The following is a 17,895-nucleotide window of genomic DNA, read 5'->3' as shown; positions in this document are numbered from 1 at the left end:
TTTAGTTTTAATGCTCTGAATATATCTGTGAAGTCCATCCGGTCCAGTGTGTCATTTGAAGCCGTTATTTCCTTGTTCATCTGCTTACATGATCTGTCCATTGTAGTGGGTGTGGTGTTAAAGTCCCCTCCTACTATTGTATTATTATTGATGTGTCTCTTTAATTTTGTTATTAATTGGCTTATATAGTTGGCTGGTTTCACATTAGAGGCATAAATATTTACAATTGTTAGATCTTCTTGTTGGACAGACCCTTTAATATGATATAGTGTCCTTCCTCATCTCTATTACAGTCTTTGGTTTAAAATCTAGTTTGTCTGATATAAGGATTGCCACCCCAGCTTCTTCTGTTGTCCATCAGCATGATAAATGGTTCTCCACACCCTCACTTTCATTCTGGAGGTGTCTTTGGGTCTAAAATCAGTCTCTTGCAGACAGCAATTGATTAGTCTTGCTTTTTTATCCAATCTGATACGCTGTCTTTTGATTGGGGCGTTTAGCCCATTTATGTTCAGAGTAACTATTGAAAGATATGAATTTAGTGCCATTGTATTACCTATGAAGTCACTGTTTCTGTATATTGTCTTTGTTTCTTTCTGGTCTATGTTACTTTTGGGCTCTCTTTTTGCTTAAAGGATCCCTTTTAATAGTTCTTGCAGGGCTAGTTTAGTGATCACAAATTCTTTCAGTTTCTGTTTGTCCTGGAAGTATTTTTATCTATTCTTCTATTTTGAATGACATCCGAGCTGGATAAAGTATTCGTGGCTGCATATTTTTCTCATTTAGTATCCTGAATATATGATGCCAGTCCTTTCTGGCTTGCCAGGTCTTTGTGGATAGGTCTGCTGCCAGTCTAATGTTTCTACACTTGTAGGTTACAGATCTCTTGTCCTGAGCTGATTTCAGGATTTCCTCTTTGTCTCCGAGATTTGCAAGTTTCACTATTATATGTGGGGGTGTTGACCTATTTTTATTGATTTTTAAGGGGGTTCTCTGTGCCTTCTGGACTTGAATGTCTGTTTTCTTCACCAGATTAGGGAGATTCTCTGCTATAATTTGCTCCAATATACCTTCTCCCCCTACCCCCACCCTCTCTCTCCTCTTCTTCTGGGATCCCAATTATTCCAGCATTGTTTCACTTTATGGTAACACTTATCTTTCAAATTCTTCCCTCCTGATTTAGTAGTTGTTTATCTCTCTTCTTAGCTCATTTATTCTCCATCATTTTGATTTCTACATCACTAATTCTCTCTTCTGCTTCATTTATCCTAGCCATTAGAACCTCCATTTTTTATTGCATCTCATCAATAGCCTTTTTTATTTTAATTTAGATTTTAGTTCTTTCATTTCTCCAGAAAGGGATTCTCTAGTGCCGTCTATGATTTTTTTCTAGCTCAGATAGTATCTTTATAATCATTATTCTGAACTCTAGCTCCAGTATCTTACTTCTGTCCATATGATTAGGTCTCTGTCAATCAGTACTGCCTCCTGTTTTCTTTTTTTTTTTTTGAGCTAAGTTTTCCCATCTTGTCATCCTTGCAGAAAGTGGTCGCTTTTCTATTTGTAAAGTTGCAGCTATTCTTTTCTTAGATCTCTGGTAGAGTTCACAGGTGTTCAAAATGATTTGATAGCTATCTAGCTGAATTCCTAGAACCAGACAAAACTAAAGTCTCTACTCCTCCACCCTCTTGGACCTCTAACTGACTCCTTTTTTAAAAATTATTTTTTAAATTTAAATTCAATTTGTCAACATATAGTATAACACCCAGTGGACTCCTTTAAACCAGTGTTTCTCAGCCTTTGCACCACTGCCATTTGTGACTGTTATGAGAGGCTGTCTTGTGCATGGTAGAATGTTTTTCACTCCTGACTTCTTTCAAGTTGATGCCAGTATTAATTCCTCATCCAACCACGTGACAATTAAAAATCATCTCCAGTCATTGCCAGATATCCCCTGATGGGCAAAATGACTCCTAATTGAGAACCACTACTTTAAACCCCTTTGCCATAGTATAGCCTGATAAATCATTTTTCTAAAATGCAAATTGGACTGATCATTCTCTTGCTTCAAGTTCTATAATGGATTTCCACTGTCCATGAAAAAAAAAAATCCAAACCTCTCAGTTTTGAGTTGTAAGGCCCTGTATGGTCTGCTCCTGCTAACTCTCTGACCTCAAGTCTGCATCGATCCAAGTCAAGTAAAGCTACTGAAGAAAATCACAAAACTGTTCCAACGGCTCTACTACAAACTCCTGAATGCTCAACCTTCTGACTACCTTTTTACCTCATTCTCTAATCATTTATCATAATTTTTATATTCATTTTGTGGTGCAATTGCCTGGGTCCTCATCTGAGTTATGGTTCTGTTCACTGTTATGTCCCAAGTGTGCCTAGAATAGCGCCTGTCACAAAGTAGGTGCTATAACATATTTGTTGGAAGAAGGGAGAGAGGTCAAAAAGGCCTGAGCAACATCAAAACATGCTGATGGACTCATGTGGGCCCCTCTGCCTGTACAATGAGCCAGAGATTATAAGATGATGAGAGTAAACTAGGATTTTTAGTCTTTGTGAAGATGTCAAAATAACAGGCTGTCCTTACAATGAGACCAAGTATTTTCTACTGTCAGAGCAGGTGACAGGTTCATTTACCGTCAGAGATTTCTATAGGCCAACATTATGCCAAATCATTAAGGGCATCAACAGAGTGAAATGATTTCCAGTAAAATTCCTGGTATACAATGTTTAAACATGGGGATTCACTGGTACATTTTACCACTAGGATTGAATTGAGACAACTCAAATTGTGAGTTCAATTATAATTGAAATCCACTTCAGAGGCCTGATTAAGAATAATGAATTAAGTTTTCATCAGACCATTTTAGAAAATTAATCTTTATTCACTGAGAGAATAAAGTTACAGGAGAGAGAGGTCTCCATCTTCCTTGACAAAAGAATCATCTAAGAAGAACCCAATAAAATCTTCTAAACTCAGTTAAAGTCATTATTGTCAGAAATAAAAGTTGGCTTGGTTCAAAGACTCAAGACTGTAAAGAATATACACTGAAAAACCCTTATTTTATCATAAGCTATTATGCTAATAAAACCAGGAATATACTCAGGCTGTATTATTACTCATCAGTAACATGAAAGAATTCCATGTATCATTACCAAACAAAAGTCAGCCTGATTTTCAAATATATAAGGTCTGCGATTTACTTTGAAATACTTCAGCAACAATAATAGAAATAAAGGAGATAGGTTATGTTTGGTAAATCCTAACATGTTTAGTCAGGATGATTAATACATTATATTATGATGCATTATATTCATTATATCAGACTGTATTATTTGAAGTTTTCCTGAGTAAATATTAAAAGTCTGCTCATATTTAGGGGCGCCTGGGTGGCTCAGTCGGTTAAGCAACTTACTTGTCATTTCTGGTCAGGTCATAATTTCATGGATCCTGAGATGGATACCCACCTGGGGCTCCATGTTCAGCAGGGAGTCTGCTTGAAGATTCTCTCTGCCCTTCCCCCACTTGCATGCATGTGTGTGCATGTGCTCTAAGATAAATAAATTTTTTAAAAAGGTCTGCTCATATTTAAAAAACATAAATTTAATAAAAGTATTCCAGGAAACCATTATCTTAAGTAATTTATGTTATTAAAAAATACAGCACAATACGTTAATTTGGACAATACCTTTAAGTTTTCTGTAACAGGCTTTATTTTTAGGGTAAATGCATACTGAGCAATCCAATGGGTAGTTTCCAACCTAAATTAAGTAGTCAATTGAAATTTTAAATCTACTACATAACAATGTGCCTACCAGGACATTTGAAGGTGTGTTTCACAATGTCCTACAAAACAAAATAAGCAAATGACTACAGGGAAGATGGTATAATTGCTTTTTTAGAAAATTCAACAATGTTTCCATGACTTCTAATTCCACATAGAGGGCTGTACCACTAAAGCCAGGCCAACAAAACTTAAATAGTTCTCTAGACTCCTTTCTAATGCTGATTGCAGCCACAATATACAGCTCTGCACCTTGAAAGCCACAGTACTGCAAGCGAGCCTAGTCTTGACCTCGAGGGTGGCTCTCTGTGATCTCACTCCCCACCCCAACCCCTGGAGAGCACACTGAGGAGGAGCGCTGAGATACACAGCTGGTACAACACCGCCAAGGCAACACAGGTCAACATTTGTGCTTCGCCTTCTCCAAGACTCCAGAAGCCTTAGAGTCCAGAGACAGGGCTTGGGCCAGACGCTGCCTCACCTGCAGAAGAACTCCCACAAGTCCAGGTTTTGAATTCTCTGAATTCTTTTAATTCTGCTGCGGTCCATTGTTTTCCCAAAGAGACTGGCAACTTCGTTATACTCGTGTGTTTGACTGTGCAAAGGAACCAGCTGCAAAAAGAAGTTTGCATAGTTTTACTGGGGCCCCTTCCGCTCTTGGCGGTGCAGCTCGCCAGCCCTGTTCTTACCTGATAGGGCACGTCAGTGTTCACGTTCTCCCAGTGCGGGGGCATGGGAATGGCCTCATTTTCACAGATGTAACTTTAAATGGCAAAAGACACAATACAGTATTAGAAGCTGGTGATAATTATGGCTGATGATTTAATTTCGCCTTTTCTCCAAAGCTGAAATTTTATGTTTGGGATATTGTGACAAACACAATTAATTGAAGCCTTTAGTTCTTTATTTTCAAATATTTACTCAATGTCTCCTGTGTGCTTCTTTTTGGGTGTTGAACAGATAACTTTGATGGAAAACAGCCAATCTTGAATAACATCAAAATTTCAAAAAGTTTTTAATTCTGTCGTGTTTTTCTAAAATTGCCAGAATTTCTTTAAAATGTAAAGAAGATTTTAGATAAAGGAAAGGAATTTCCAAGAAGAAAAGCAAACTCTTGATAATAAACAAACTCTTTAACAGATTGATACTGCCTACCAAATAAAATCCAAATTTCTCTGCCATTCATTCAATGTCCTTCAAGCTCTAACTCAAACCTAAACTTTTCTTTGTTTACTGCCCTCTTTTGCCCATTCACAGCCTGAGGTAATTCACCTAGCGTGGCCAGTGAAACTTTGAAAACCTGCCCACCGCGCTGAAGCCACTGGATGGGAACACAAAAGATAAGTTGGAGGGCTTCATGGCAAAAGGCTGAAAAGAACATACTAGTCTTCTCTTGGGACTGGAGGTTACTGAAAGAAAATCATAAATTTCAAGCCTATCTTTAGCTTCATTTTTAAAGCTTATTGTAATTCTTGAAAAGATCCTACAATCATATATCTTCAGAATGTATATATAAAGAAGCAGACAGTGAGCAGTTTCCTTCTCTCTCTAGTCCTTGCAAGGTCTGTCCAATTGTACCTCTTGCCCCAAAATGAAGTAAGCAGGGTTTTCAGACTTTGGAGTTATCACAAACCAAATCTTCACACAAATGGTAGCAAAAACATATTTTATGCAGCCATTTTTTCCCACTTCTTATGTTCCTAGAGATCTTTCTGTATCAGGCAATAGAGTATACTCATTCCCAGTTCCTACCACAGAACCTGGCCCAAACACTCAATATATAGTGGCTGAATGAGTAAGTGCAATCTATTTTGCAGGTGCATAGAGTTCCATGCTGCAGATGCACCACCATTTATGTAACAGGTCCCTTGTTGATGATATTTGGCTTGTCTTTGACCTTTTGCTACTGTTAAGAATGCTGCAAAACAACAAGGTTATCACTTTGCCATTTTACATACCCACTAGTGTATCTGTAGGATAACATCTTTGAAATGGAATTTCTGAATCAAAGAACATATTTGTTTAGGATTCTGAGAGATACCGCCCCAAAAATGCCCTCCTTGAAGGTTATACTCATTATCACCAGAAATAGAATTCCTATTTCCCCACAATCTCTCCATAATTGCTTGTTATCAAACTTTTGAATGTTTGACAGTCTGATAGTAAAAAACAGTCTGGTATAATTTGTAGTTCTCTTATTACGAGTCAAGTCATATGTTTCTAATGGGTTGTGGGTCTTCTACTCAGAGATTCCTAAGAGATATTACAGAGATGAGCCCTTGATGATAATGAGCACCAGTACTTTCCTCAGTGTTTGGTTTTTGTTTTTGTTTTTGTCTTTGTCTTGTTCTTGTCATTTTTCTTTTTTTTTTGGGGGGGGGGGTTGTTTTATTGTGTTTTGTTTGTTACTTGCCTGAAGTATCTGTTAGCCTCAGAAAAGTTTTTTTTCTCTAATTTTATGTAGACTGTAGCCTTATTAATTGTAATTTCCTTGCCAGTAGGAAATGTGAATCAATCATCTTGCATGTAATACATGCTCAATAGATCCCTGCCATAAATAAATATTTCCGTATCAGTCCCCACTTACCTACCTCATTCTACTCTAGCCTACTTAACTGTTCCTCCTCTGTTATTATCTTGCTTATTGTCCTGTAGTCTGGTTATTCTCTCCCTCTCCTGACTTTGTTCTATGGTTTCTAAAGTCTCTGACAGAACAAAGTGATCGACCCCCCCACCCAGTGTGCTTCTTCTCCCCACAAAGTACACCAGAAATAACAACATACAATTACATTAACATTTTCTATGATTATATTTCATTTTTCTCCCAGATTACATACTCTTGGAAGCTAAGTAATTCCTTGATTATATTCCTTGTAGTTAAGAATAAATATATGATGTGGCTGGCAAGAAAATAATATTTTCCATATTCCATAGAAGTATAGGGCATTCATTATATAAGTACTTGAAAAGCTTTTAAATCTTGATGCTAAAATATAAGCCAAAAGTTGTAAGAAACAAACTGATAGAAACTTAAAGCATTTCTTTCCTTACTAAAATCCTTTCAAAATAGCTCCTTGGGAAGAGCAAAGGAGCTCTAATTCACATGCTAGCATTTTTCTTCTATTGATTCTATGTTCTTTGAACAGCAGGAATTCCAATATTTGCTTGGGCAGAAAGTAGGAGGTATGCTCTAAGATTTTCCCCTTCAATTGCATTCACAGGAATAACAAATACTTATTCTCTTCCGGCATCTATGCCTTTCTTTTTAGGCTGTATACAACAGGGAAGAGCAAAAAGGAAAATGTGTGACCAGCCCCAGGAGCAGAGAGCTGTGCAGCCAGCCTGCCGCACTCCCACCTTCTGTAGGTCTCCTTTGGTCATGACAAATTTGAAATCACTCCTAGGAGTTGCCCAGTGGGGATAAGTGGAAGTAGAGATAAAGTGGGCAACTGCCTAAGGATTTATGGTCCACGTAACTGGATGGTTCTGTCAGAGTATTTGCCAGGTAATTCAAACCTACTTCAGTAAGTTATTTTAAGGACTTATAGCAGAGGTCATGTGGCATTCTGTAACTGTCCTGAAGTAATAAAAAAAATGTAAATGCATTAAGGGGAAATGAAGAGGATAACAGGAAAGGAAACAGGGCAGAAAATAATCATATTGTTAGTTCATCAACTAATGTGAAATTCAGTAATGAAAACATCAAGATCATTAAATAAACTACCCAAACATTTTCAGTCTACTTGTTCCTCTGTCAAATACTATGAAAGAGGAGAAAAGCCCACTCTTTCTACCCCTATTCTCTTTACAATACCTGAAAGCACTGATAGAAAAGGGGGCTCTTTTTATTAAGCGCTGTTTTCCAGTGATGAGATTCATTTGCTTCATTTCTGTAAACAAAGACAAATATATTAGATAAGCAGCAGGAACATACTGTGCTGTAAACAGTCACGAAGATGTGTAGCCACACCACATGGCGATGGGGAATCTTGGGGGGCTGACAAGCGCAGTCTATCAAGGACACCTCACTATTCATCTTCTTATCACGACATAAAAGTGCTATTCAGGGAGCGTGGCTTCGACCTACGCTCATGCCCAGGATGCTTGGCTCATGCTGCTCAGTAAGCAGGGCCCACTCCTTTCTGTTTCATACTTGTTGTAAACTGATACTCCAGTGCAAGAGTTCCAAACTTAGGAAAATGAAGAGTACTAGGAAGAGAGTGAAATTATAGAACCAAACCTTCCAGTTGGTTTTATTAAGTGGAAAGTGTACTTTGATTTCTCCAACAATTTTGGTAATGATAAAAAGATATGTTACTGCTATAAAACTTACATAATTCACAGAATTTCAGAAATTGGTACATTTCTTGCCTTCTTTCTAAATTGTCCATCCATACCAAAAAACAGAAAACCCTCTAGACTCAATACATATTTTAAAGAGATTCTAGTGATAAAAGACTAATTAACTAACTGAAGGTGTCATTTTCCTCTCTCTTCTGTGACGTAGCTGTGGTAATATCACCAGGTCCATTTCTTCATTCACACAAAGCTAAGTAGTAAGGCTTAATGTGAGATGCTAGTTGTCGTACCTTTATCTCACTGGCAGCATTCCATTCCTAAATAAAGAGGTTCTCCCATCCAGGCAAATGCTATAAAGGTATAAATTATGTTCTGCCCTTTCTGGATTCTCTTAGGTTCTGCACACACTGGCATCACCACTGTGCAGGAAAAAGCAAGATTATCTGAGCACAGGGAGCAAAGCCTTGTTGTCTTCTCACAGTACCTCAATCTGAGTTTCTGCCTCACCATTTTTATCGAGAGCACCTGAGTTGGCTTGTGGCCAAATGGTTGGGACTAATTTTGCAAATAGTACACGTGAAATGCTGATACCTATACCTTTGATGGTGAGGGCTGGTGGAACTGAATTATTATATGTGACTCCTATTCTTTGATAAAGACATTTTTTTAAATAAACTGCATTGTTTGAGAGAAAGTATTCCCCAAAATATAGTTTACTAGAAAATATTCTTTCAGAAACATGTGGCTTGCTGAATTATCTGCCAAATGCTTTGATAAACTTCATCCTCTTCATGAAGCCTGATATGTGTGCTTATCACAATGCCCCAGTATTGCTCCAAACTGCCACTTGTACACAAGATGTCTAAAAGGTCTAGTAGACACCTTCTGTCTAGACTGTAGTGAAAAGACAAATGTCAGGGCTCCTTAAAGGCAGCCTATCTGCTGAATGTCATTTTAAAAAAAAGTAACTGTTAGTCAGGAGAAAGAATTCAATGGTTTTAGCTTTTGATAATAAAACAAGCTTTGGTGTGGGGGGACAATGATCGTTAGAGATTTGGTTGCATCAACCTCTTACTGGACAAACCCCCTTTACCATTTCTGGGCCTTAGCTCATCCAAGGGGATCTCCTAAGGTTTCACTATCCTACTGTACCACAACACACTATTAACTCTGTCATAAAGATACTACTCATACAAGCTAGGATGCAACAGCTAGAGGACTGAGTCATGTAGCAGCCAAAACAGGCTCTACTAGGCACCTGGCTGGCTTATTCAGTAGAGCATACAACTCTTGACCTCAGAGTTGTAATTTCAAGCCCCACGTTAGGTGTAGACATTACTTTAAAGATAAAATCTTTAAAAAAAAAAATCCTCCCCATCCAGGTTCTGTATATCTCTATTGTCTCTATGCAACTAACAACTGAAACTAACAGTGTGAAACTAAAAGAGTTGAATCTGACAGGTTTTTCATGGGATACCTAAAACTACGCCCATATATCATGGATGAAATCCAAAGTGGGGCTGATTTCCATATTTGCTGGCTATTCTGTAGAAGAGCCAATGAAATCACAAAATGGTAGAAGGCAATGTCCATTACAGAAATAACTTTTTGGCAAAAGACACTAGGATAGGAGATGGTTTGTTCAGCTAAACTTTGGTCTTAAAACTATCACCAGCTATCTATGACTTTGTCACTAACCTCTCAGACTGATTCTCAAAATACTAAGATTCCCAACTACTTCAAAAGGCTGATGGGATGATGAGTAAAACAATAGCTGAAAAGTTTTTTATGTTCCTTAAAAGTGTTACATAAGCTCAAAATATCTAACAGTTTCCAAATACATTAATATCAATAGGCATACAAGTTCTCCTTTAGAAAAGGTAATGTTCCTCAAGAAGATTTTAAACTTGAATTTTTATAGAGAGATTTCTGCATATGACAAAAGGATTTACTTCACTGTTTACAAATATATCAACTAATTCTCATCTTCAGAACTGTAGATTTTACTGTATCAATATACTAAAAACACACAACTATTAGGGAAAAAAAACATACCTGCAAAGTCTATCTTGTAGCTGAATTTGGAAGTAGTAAAAGAAATCGAGCCACAAGGGTTTGTTTTGAAGCTTTTTTCGATATCTTCACTGCTAACTGAACACTGAATGTTGGTATCCGGCTTTAAGACAAACCAGAGAGTTTCATTTACCAGCTGTTCACATCAATGGCCTGGCCACAGAGGCAGTTCTGTGGTCACAGATACAGAGCATGGAGCAACAAGGGGAACTGACGGATGGCCTGTTCTAGTTCCCACACACAAGCAGAATCACAGCTAAGCCAGTGTGTGCAGAACGGTGTCAGGATTTCCAGCAGATACTCCAGCAACTGCTTAGAATCCCTCTTTCCAAGTTGTGACAATTTTTACAAATGATTACAATAATTGCTATTTCCTCACTGGCTCAAATTAAATCTTCTGTAAGGAGGCTTGGAAGTAAAAGAAGACCACAGGCTTTTGAGTATGGGTTCAAATTCACACTAGCTGTTAATGTGACTCTGGACGGATCCCAAGAACTTTTCTGCGTTTTAGTCTCTTTGTGAGACAGAGTATTACCATCTGTGTCAGAACTGCTGGAAGGCTAGAGTAGAAAAGGTACCTGCAACATCTAACATAATACCTGGAGGACACAAGGTGCTTAATATGGGCTTGCTCTCTTCCCCTTCTCCTTATCCACCAAACGGAACTTGGAGTTGCTCAGCCGTACTGACACTATGCAACTCAGTCACACTCGCCCTCTGTGTGCGCAGTGAACGTGCACTGCTTCTTCTAAATACATGATTGAGAAAACCTGGGGAAAGGAAAAGGAAAAGGACTAGAAGGATTTCTCATTTTTCTTTTAGTCAAGCTATCTGATGTCCTTCAGGGTCTGCACTGGTATGCTTGTGCGGCAGCAAGGTGGCGCTAAGTGGACCTGAAACCCTTCTGGTACGTTCTGGAGAAGAGATACCTGAAACATGTGCCACTTCCCACACTCGGCCAGATAAAACCAGCCCCACTGTGTGTCCGACGTGTCCATCTCGTCCATCTCTCTATCGGTCCTCTTGGGTAGGAATTCCTCTGCTTTCTGAAATGTCTCCTGAAAAGGCCAGGAAGAGGCAGAGGAAGAAATGCTTTTCTTAATAACTGATGTACTTTCTACACATCATTTTTCTGCCTAGAGCTATATTCCAAGTGTCCTTCCCACAGTGACCCCTTAAAAATACTATCCTCTTTGGCATATTGACTCTGAAGAGAAACATTTACAATGGCTGGATATCACTGCTTAACAAATAAGACAAATAATAATACACTCAGGTAAGATATATCAATGCCCATTCAACCATTTAAATAAGCTCTGTCAATATCTACAAGCACTCAAGATTTTCAATATACTGCCAAGAAATTTGTCTTATCATATGTTCACACATTTGGTCAAAAGAATCCATCCTATCACAACTAGTTATGATCAAATACACCTGAGATTTCTTTTAAACCCTCATTATTTCATTTAATGGCATGGAAAGATGTTTATAATCTACAGTGTTGAGTACAAAAGGTTACAATAAATAGAATTAGTACGATCCAATTCTAATAAAAATTCACTTATTTTTACCCACACAAATGTATGTGTATATACATGTATTATGTGTATATGTACACACACACAGAGATAAAAAGTCTAGATGGATATACAATAATTTATCATAGTTTTCTCTAAGTGTGAGGATAAGAATAGTAATTGTAGTAACTTTTATCCGGCTCTTACAATGTGCCAGATGCTAAGTACTATACAGATAATAACTCATTTAGGATTCACAACAACCCAGTAAGATAGGTATTATTATCCCAAATTTATAAATGAGGAAACTGGAGCACAGAGAGATCATAGAATAGGGAAGCCAGGATTCAAACTCAGGCAGTCTGGATCCAGGATTTATGCACGTAACCACCATACTGCACTGCCTTATACTTCATTGTCAACGATTTTACAATCTTCTCTATTTCAAGGAACTCATGTCCACACTATCTTTGAAAAGTTTTAAACATTCTTGAGTGGAGATTGTGATGAAGAGAGGGTCACCAGAAAAAGGGCAGTGAGGTTAGTCAAAGAAGATTAACTTTATCTCGAATGTGTCCTCATTCCTTGAGGGTTTTTAAATAAATTTGCACAACTGATACATGAAAACAGTCTCTGTGCAAAAAGAACATTCTAGATAAAGCTAGACACGTTTTTTACCAATCCTTCCATTTCTGGTACCTTCTCACCTTCCTTCTCCAGGGTTAACAAATTCTGTCATTTACCCTGTCTTTCTGATGTGTGTGCGTATGTGTGTGTGTGTGTGTGTGTGTGTGTGTGTGTAATCATATACACACATACACACGTATATACTTATTGGTGATATGTTAAAAATTTTAATTCCTACATCTTTGAATTTTTTTACAAAAAATATGGACTACTTGAGTAATTTGGAAAATATTTGTCTTAAATTTCATTTAAAATGGTCCATCATGGATAAAGAAGATGTGGTCTATGTATACAATGGAATATTACTCAGCCATTAGAAACGACAAATACCCACCATTTGCTTCGATTTGGATGGAACTGGAGGGTATTATGTTGAGTGAAATAAGTCAATCAGAGAAGGACAAACATTATATGGTCTCATTCATTTGGGGAATATAAAAAATAGTGAAAGGGAATAAAGGGGAAAGGAGAAAAAATGAGTGGATAATATCAGGGAGGGAGACAGAACATGAGAGACTCCTAACTCTGCGAAACGAACTAGGGGTGGTAGGAGGGGAGGTGGGTGGGGGGGTGGGAGTGACTGGGTGATGGGCACTGAGGAGGGCACTTGATGGGATGAGCATGGGGTGTTATTCTACATGTTGGCAAATTGAACACCAATAAAAAATAAATTTATTAAATAAATAAATAAATAAATAAATAAATAAATAAATAAAATAGTCCACCCTGTTTCCAGAAAGCTGTATAACCTGGAATAAGTTTCTAATTACCTCGTCTAGGCCACAGTTTCCTCTTCATGAAATAGAGAATAAAAGCTCCTTCCTCACTGGACCATCGTTAGAAATGAGTGAGATAATGCAGTAAAGTGCCAAGAACAGTACCTGAGCTCAATGAAGGGGGCTTGTTATTTTTTATTCATGTTTGGAAACTTCTCCAAGGACTGCTTTATGATTATTTTCTGGATTTTTCCTTCATGTTTTAAAGTTGACTGGCTGCTAAGAAATGAAAAATAGAAAACCCTAGTGTCAAGAGCTTCAGGTATAGGACCCACTATTTGCCTTATATCTTTTAATCAGAAAAATAAAGGCAATGATTTAAAATTTAAGATCAGTTGTCCAGGTTAACTATTCAAAACTCCTGCACTTCCTTCAATTATTGTTCACACTGTTTGGCTATTTTACTGTGAGAAAGAAATAAAACAAGAGAGACCTAAATTTATTTTTTCTTTTGAAAATAACTCCCCAAATTTGGAAGGATTAGTTTAATATATGTGCTGCCAAAACGAGCACTGGAAGGATGAGTTTAAAGATAATAGTTAAGATAAACATTTGGCTTATGAGTTCTACCTTTTCTCTACTGGAAAAGGGAAATGAAAACAAGAAAGAGGAAACAGATAATACCCTTTATACAGTATACATGCATCATGCGTGCTTTGCTATGTCACGCTGTCCCTAAGATCCACCTTAAGTCAGGTTACAAGTATAAGTGTTTTAAGTCCTTCCAAAACTGCCTGTCATAAGTAGCTCTGGGTGGGACCTAGGACAGACCCTCATCTTTATTTCTGTTTTGGAGAGGGCAGCACTATAGATAAACGCCATTGTATAGAACATTCCTAAAGCGCTTTACATTTTACAAATTTTTTGTCTTCTATAGCTATTCTAATGCTATTTCATTTAATGGCATGGGAAGATGTTTATAATCTACAGTGTTGAGTACAAAAGGGTATAATAAATAGAAACAGTATGATCCAATTCTAATAAAAATTCACCTATTTTACCCACACAAATGTATGTGCATGTACATGTATTATGTGTATATGTACACACACACAGAGATACAAAGTCTGGATTTTTATCTATAGCCCAATGTGCAGAAGTCACATCTTCCAATTAAAGTTAGGGGAAAAAAGAAGCACAGAAAATGCAATTATTTTGTCTAGAATCATAGAGTTAGCAGAGGAGCTAAGATGGCAGAGTAGTAGTAGGACCCTAGGCTTACCTCCTCCTTTAAACACAGCTAGATAAATTTCAAATCATTCTGAGCACTCAAGAAATCGATCTGATGGCTGAAAGAACAAACTGCACAACTAGGGGGAGAGAAGAGGGCACACTGTAGAGGGTAGGAAGTATGGAGACATTATTTGGAGGAGAAAAGGATCATGGAAGCTGCAGAAAGGAGAGAGCCTTGATCATAGAGAGAGGAGAGAGAGAATGGGAGAAAGTGCACAGGGGATTGCACAAGGAAAACACTTCCCCAAAGCTACTGACTAGGAAAATGAGAGGGACTGATCATATAATTAGTTTTTATAACCAGTGGGGCTCAAAGACTGGAGTTTTAGAAGTCCATATTGTGGCCACTGGGGAGTCCAGCAGGTGCTGCAGTGCTCCTGTGGAGAAGGAGGGCTGAGGCCCAGGAGCAAATGTGATCTGAGGATCCCCTGGGATGCACTGGGAGAGATGGGTCCCCCATTCTTGGAGTGAATCTGGGAGAGGTGGCATGGCCTCTTAGGGGACAAAGGAGCCAGCAAGTGCCATTGCACTGCTCTGTTCGTTAGTATAGGGGCAGAGACACCTGCTGAGAGCAACTAGCCTGGATGCCAGCTTTTTGCTGCACTTTGAACTCCAAGCTCTTGCACATTCATATAACTGCCCTTCTGGGACAAACCAGCAGTAGCCACAGCATAGGGAGACCCACCCCCAGAGGACCAGCCCAGATCTGTGCCACACTGGGTCCCAAAGGTTTGTAGTCTTAAAACTTAGCTGGCCTGTCTGAGATAGAACACAAGTGTACTATACTGCTGGGTGGGCAGACAGACCAGACACAGACAGGGTGAAGGCAGGGATCTGAGAGACACCTGGGACACAGGAAGGGAGATTATAGGCTTTTCTGGAAGGGCTTCCCAGACAGTTGCAGGCACAAATTTCCCTCCCATGGGACAAGGGAGAGGGCTGGCACCATTTCCCTCCCCCACCCCTGAGCATAAACTAACCTTGGTAAGTAGCACAGCACCAACAGTGGTAGCCTAAACTGCTTGCACCAAGCCCCACCCCCCTGCACTCTGTAGGTGCTTCTTTACTAGGGCAAGTGTGCCTGTGGGCCCCTCCCCCAGGAAGACCAGCACAAACACCCACAGCCACCAAGTCTCCTGATAATAGAGGGCTGCAAAGCTCTAGCTCTAGTGGAAATAGGATCTGGCCTCTTTTAACAAGCAGACTAGAGCATATCTAGTTAAAACTTGCCACACTCTGGCCAAGCCCCAAATACTGCTCACTGTAGGCAGAGCCTCTGCAGATGACTGGCCTGAAGGATAGAGCAGCCAAAACACAGTAGCAGAGTGCACATGGCACACACCGGAGACATTGCCTAAAGTGCCAGGCCCTAGACACTATATGACCTCTTCTTCATAAAGCCATTACTCTGAGAACAGGAAACATAGCAGGCTTTCCTAACACATAGAAGACAGAGACCTAGATAAAATGTGAAGACGGAGGAATTCATCCCGAAAGAAAAACAAGAAAAGGTCATGGCCAGGGTGATCTAACTGAAATAAATATAAGTAAATTTAAAACAACAATCATAAGGACACTAACTGGGCTAGAGAAAAGCATAGAAAACACCGGGGAGTCCTGTACTGCAGAGATAAAAGACCTAAAACTAGTCCGGCTGAAATTTTATTTATTTATTTATTTTTAGGCTGAAATTTTAAAATGCTACAACCAAGATGCAAAACTGACTGGGTGTAATGACTGCAAGGATAGAAGAAGCAGAGGAATGAATAAGTGATATAGAAGATAAAATTATGGAAAATAATGAAGCTGAAAAGAAGAGAGAAAGACAAATATTGGATCACATATGTAGACTAAGGGAACTCAGTGACTCCATAAAGCATAGTAACATTTGTATCACATGGGCCCAGAAGAAAAGAGGGAAAAGGGGGCAGAAGCTTTCTTTGAGTAAATTATAGCTAAAAACTTCCCTAATTTGGGGAAGGTAACAGATATCCAAATCCAGAGGCACAGAGAACTCCCATCAAAATCAACAAAAGCAGGCCAACACCAAGACATACTGTAAAACTTGCAAAATATAGAGATAAGGGGAAAAAATCATAAAAGCAGCATGAGAAAAGAAATCCCTAACTTACAAGGGAAGACAAGGTTAGCGGCAGACCTCTCCACAGAAACTTGGCAGGACAGAAAAAAGTGGCATGATATATTCAACGTGCTAAATGGGAAAAATATGCAGCTAAGAATACTCTATGAGGCAAGGCTGTCATTCAGAATAGAAGGAAAGATAAAGAGTTTCTCAGACAAACAAAAACTAAAGGAGTTTGTGACCACCAAACCAGCCCTGCAAGAAACGTTAAGGGAACTCTGAGTAGGGGGAGAAAAAGACCGAAAGCAACAAAGACTAGAAAGGAACAGAGAACATCACCAGAAACAACTTTACAGGTAATACAATGGCACTAAGTTTATATCTTTCAATATTCACTTTGATATAAATGGATTGTTCCAATCAAAAGACATAGGGTGTTAGAATAGATTAAAAAAAATCAAGACCCATCTATATGCTGCCTATAAGAGACTCATTTTAGACCTAAAGACACCTGTAGATTGAAAGTGAGAGGATGGAGAACCATTTATTATGTTAATGGATGTCAAAAGAAAGTCAGAATAGCCATACTTATGTAAGACAAACTAGATTTTAAACCAAAGACTAATAAGAGATGAAGAAGGGCACTATACCATAATAAAGAGGTCTATCCCACAAGAAGATCTAACAATTATAAATATTTATGCTCCCAACTTGGGAGCCCCCCAATACATAAAAAACAATAAAAACATAAAGGAATTTATTTGGTAATAACACAGTAATAATAGGGGACTTTAAGACCCCACTTACAGCAATAGATAGATCATCTAAGCAGAAAATCAACAAGGAAACAATGGCTTCGAATGACACACTGGACCAGATGGACTTGACAGACATATTCAGAACATTTCATCCTAAAGCAGCAGAGTACACATTCTTTTCAAGTGCATTTGAGATATTCTCCAGAATAGATCACATACTGGGTCACAAATCAGGCCTCAACAAGTACAAAAGCACTGAGGTCATACCATGCTTATTTTCTGGCCACAATACTATGAAACTTGAAGTCAACCACAAGAAAAAATTTGGAAAGACCACAAATACAAGGAGGTTTATCAGCATGCTACTAAAGAATGAATTGGTCAACCAGAAATTCAAGAAGAAATAAAGGAAATACATGGCAACAAGTGAAAATGACAATATAGTGGTCCAAAACCTTTGGGATGTGGCAAAAGTGGTCAAAAGAGGAAAGTACAAAGCAATGCAGGCCTATCTCAAGAAGCAAGTAAAGTCTCAAATACACAGCCTTACTTTATACCTAAAAGAGTAGAAAAGGAACAGCAAATACAGCCTAAAGCCAGCAGAAGGGAAATAATAAAATTAGGGCAGAAATAATCAATATAGAAACAGTCAAACAAAAAACCCCCAGT

The 17,895-nt window shown here is 38.5% G+C and overlaps 1 protein-coding gene across 5 annotated transcripts in view; it reads right to left on the bottom strand.

The window, feature by feature from the left end:
- Positions 1–17,895, bottom strand: part of PARP11 (poly(ADP-ribose) polymerase family member 11) — a 49,897-nt gene that overhangs the window by 17,030 nt on the left and 14,972 nt on the right. For 2 of the 5 annotated variants that reach the window (XR_012002982.1, XM_025995389.2), the window contains exons 2-6: positions 11,099–11,227; positions 10,152–10,272; positions 7,612–7,687; positions 4,487–4,559; positions 4,279–4,409 (exon numbers count right to left, since the gene is read on the bottom strand). Coding sequence is in view for 4 of the 5 variants with exons in the window: in XM_025995389.2 (XP_025851174.1) it covers positions 4,279–4,409; positions 4,487–4,559; positions 7,612–7,687; positions 10,152–10,272; positions 11,099–11,227 (530 nt within the window). In the remaining variant the exon portion in view is untranslated. Of the gene's footprint in view, positions 1–4,278; positions 4,410–4,486; positions 4,560–7,611; positions 7,688–10,151; positions 10,273–11,098; positions 11,228–13,257; positions 13,372–17,895 lie in introns of all 5 variants that reach the window. The other 3 variants (XM_025995390.2, XM_025995391.2, XM_072766211.1) reach the window with 3 other exon arrangements.

The sequence above is a fragment of the Vulpes vulpes genome, chromosome 8 (assembly GCF_048418805.1).
Source record: "Vulpes vulpes isolate BD-2025 chromosome 8, VulVul3, whole genome shotgun sequence".
Lineage (NCBI taxonomy): Eukaryota > Metazoa > Chordata > Mammalia > Carnivora > Canidae > Vulpes > Vulpes vulpes.
Note: the sequence above shows the minus strand (reverse complement) of the source record. Positions and strands in the feature narration are given on the sequence as shown.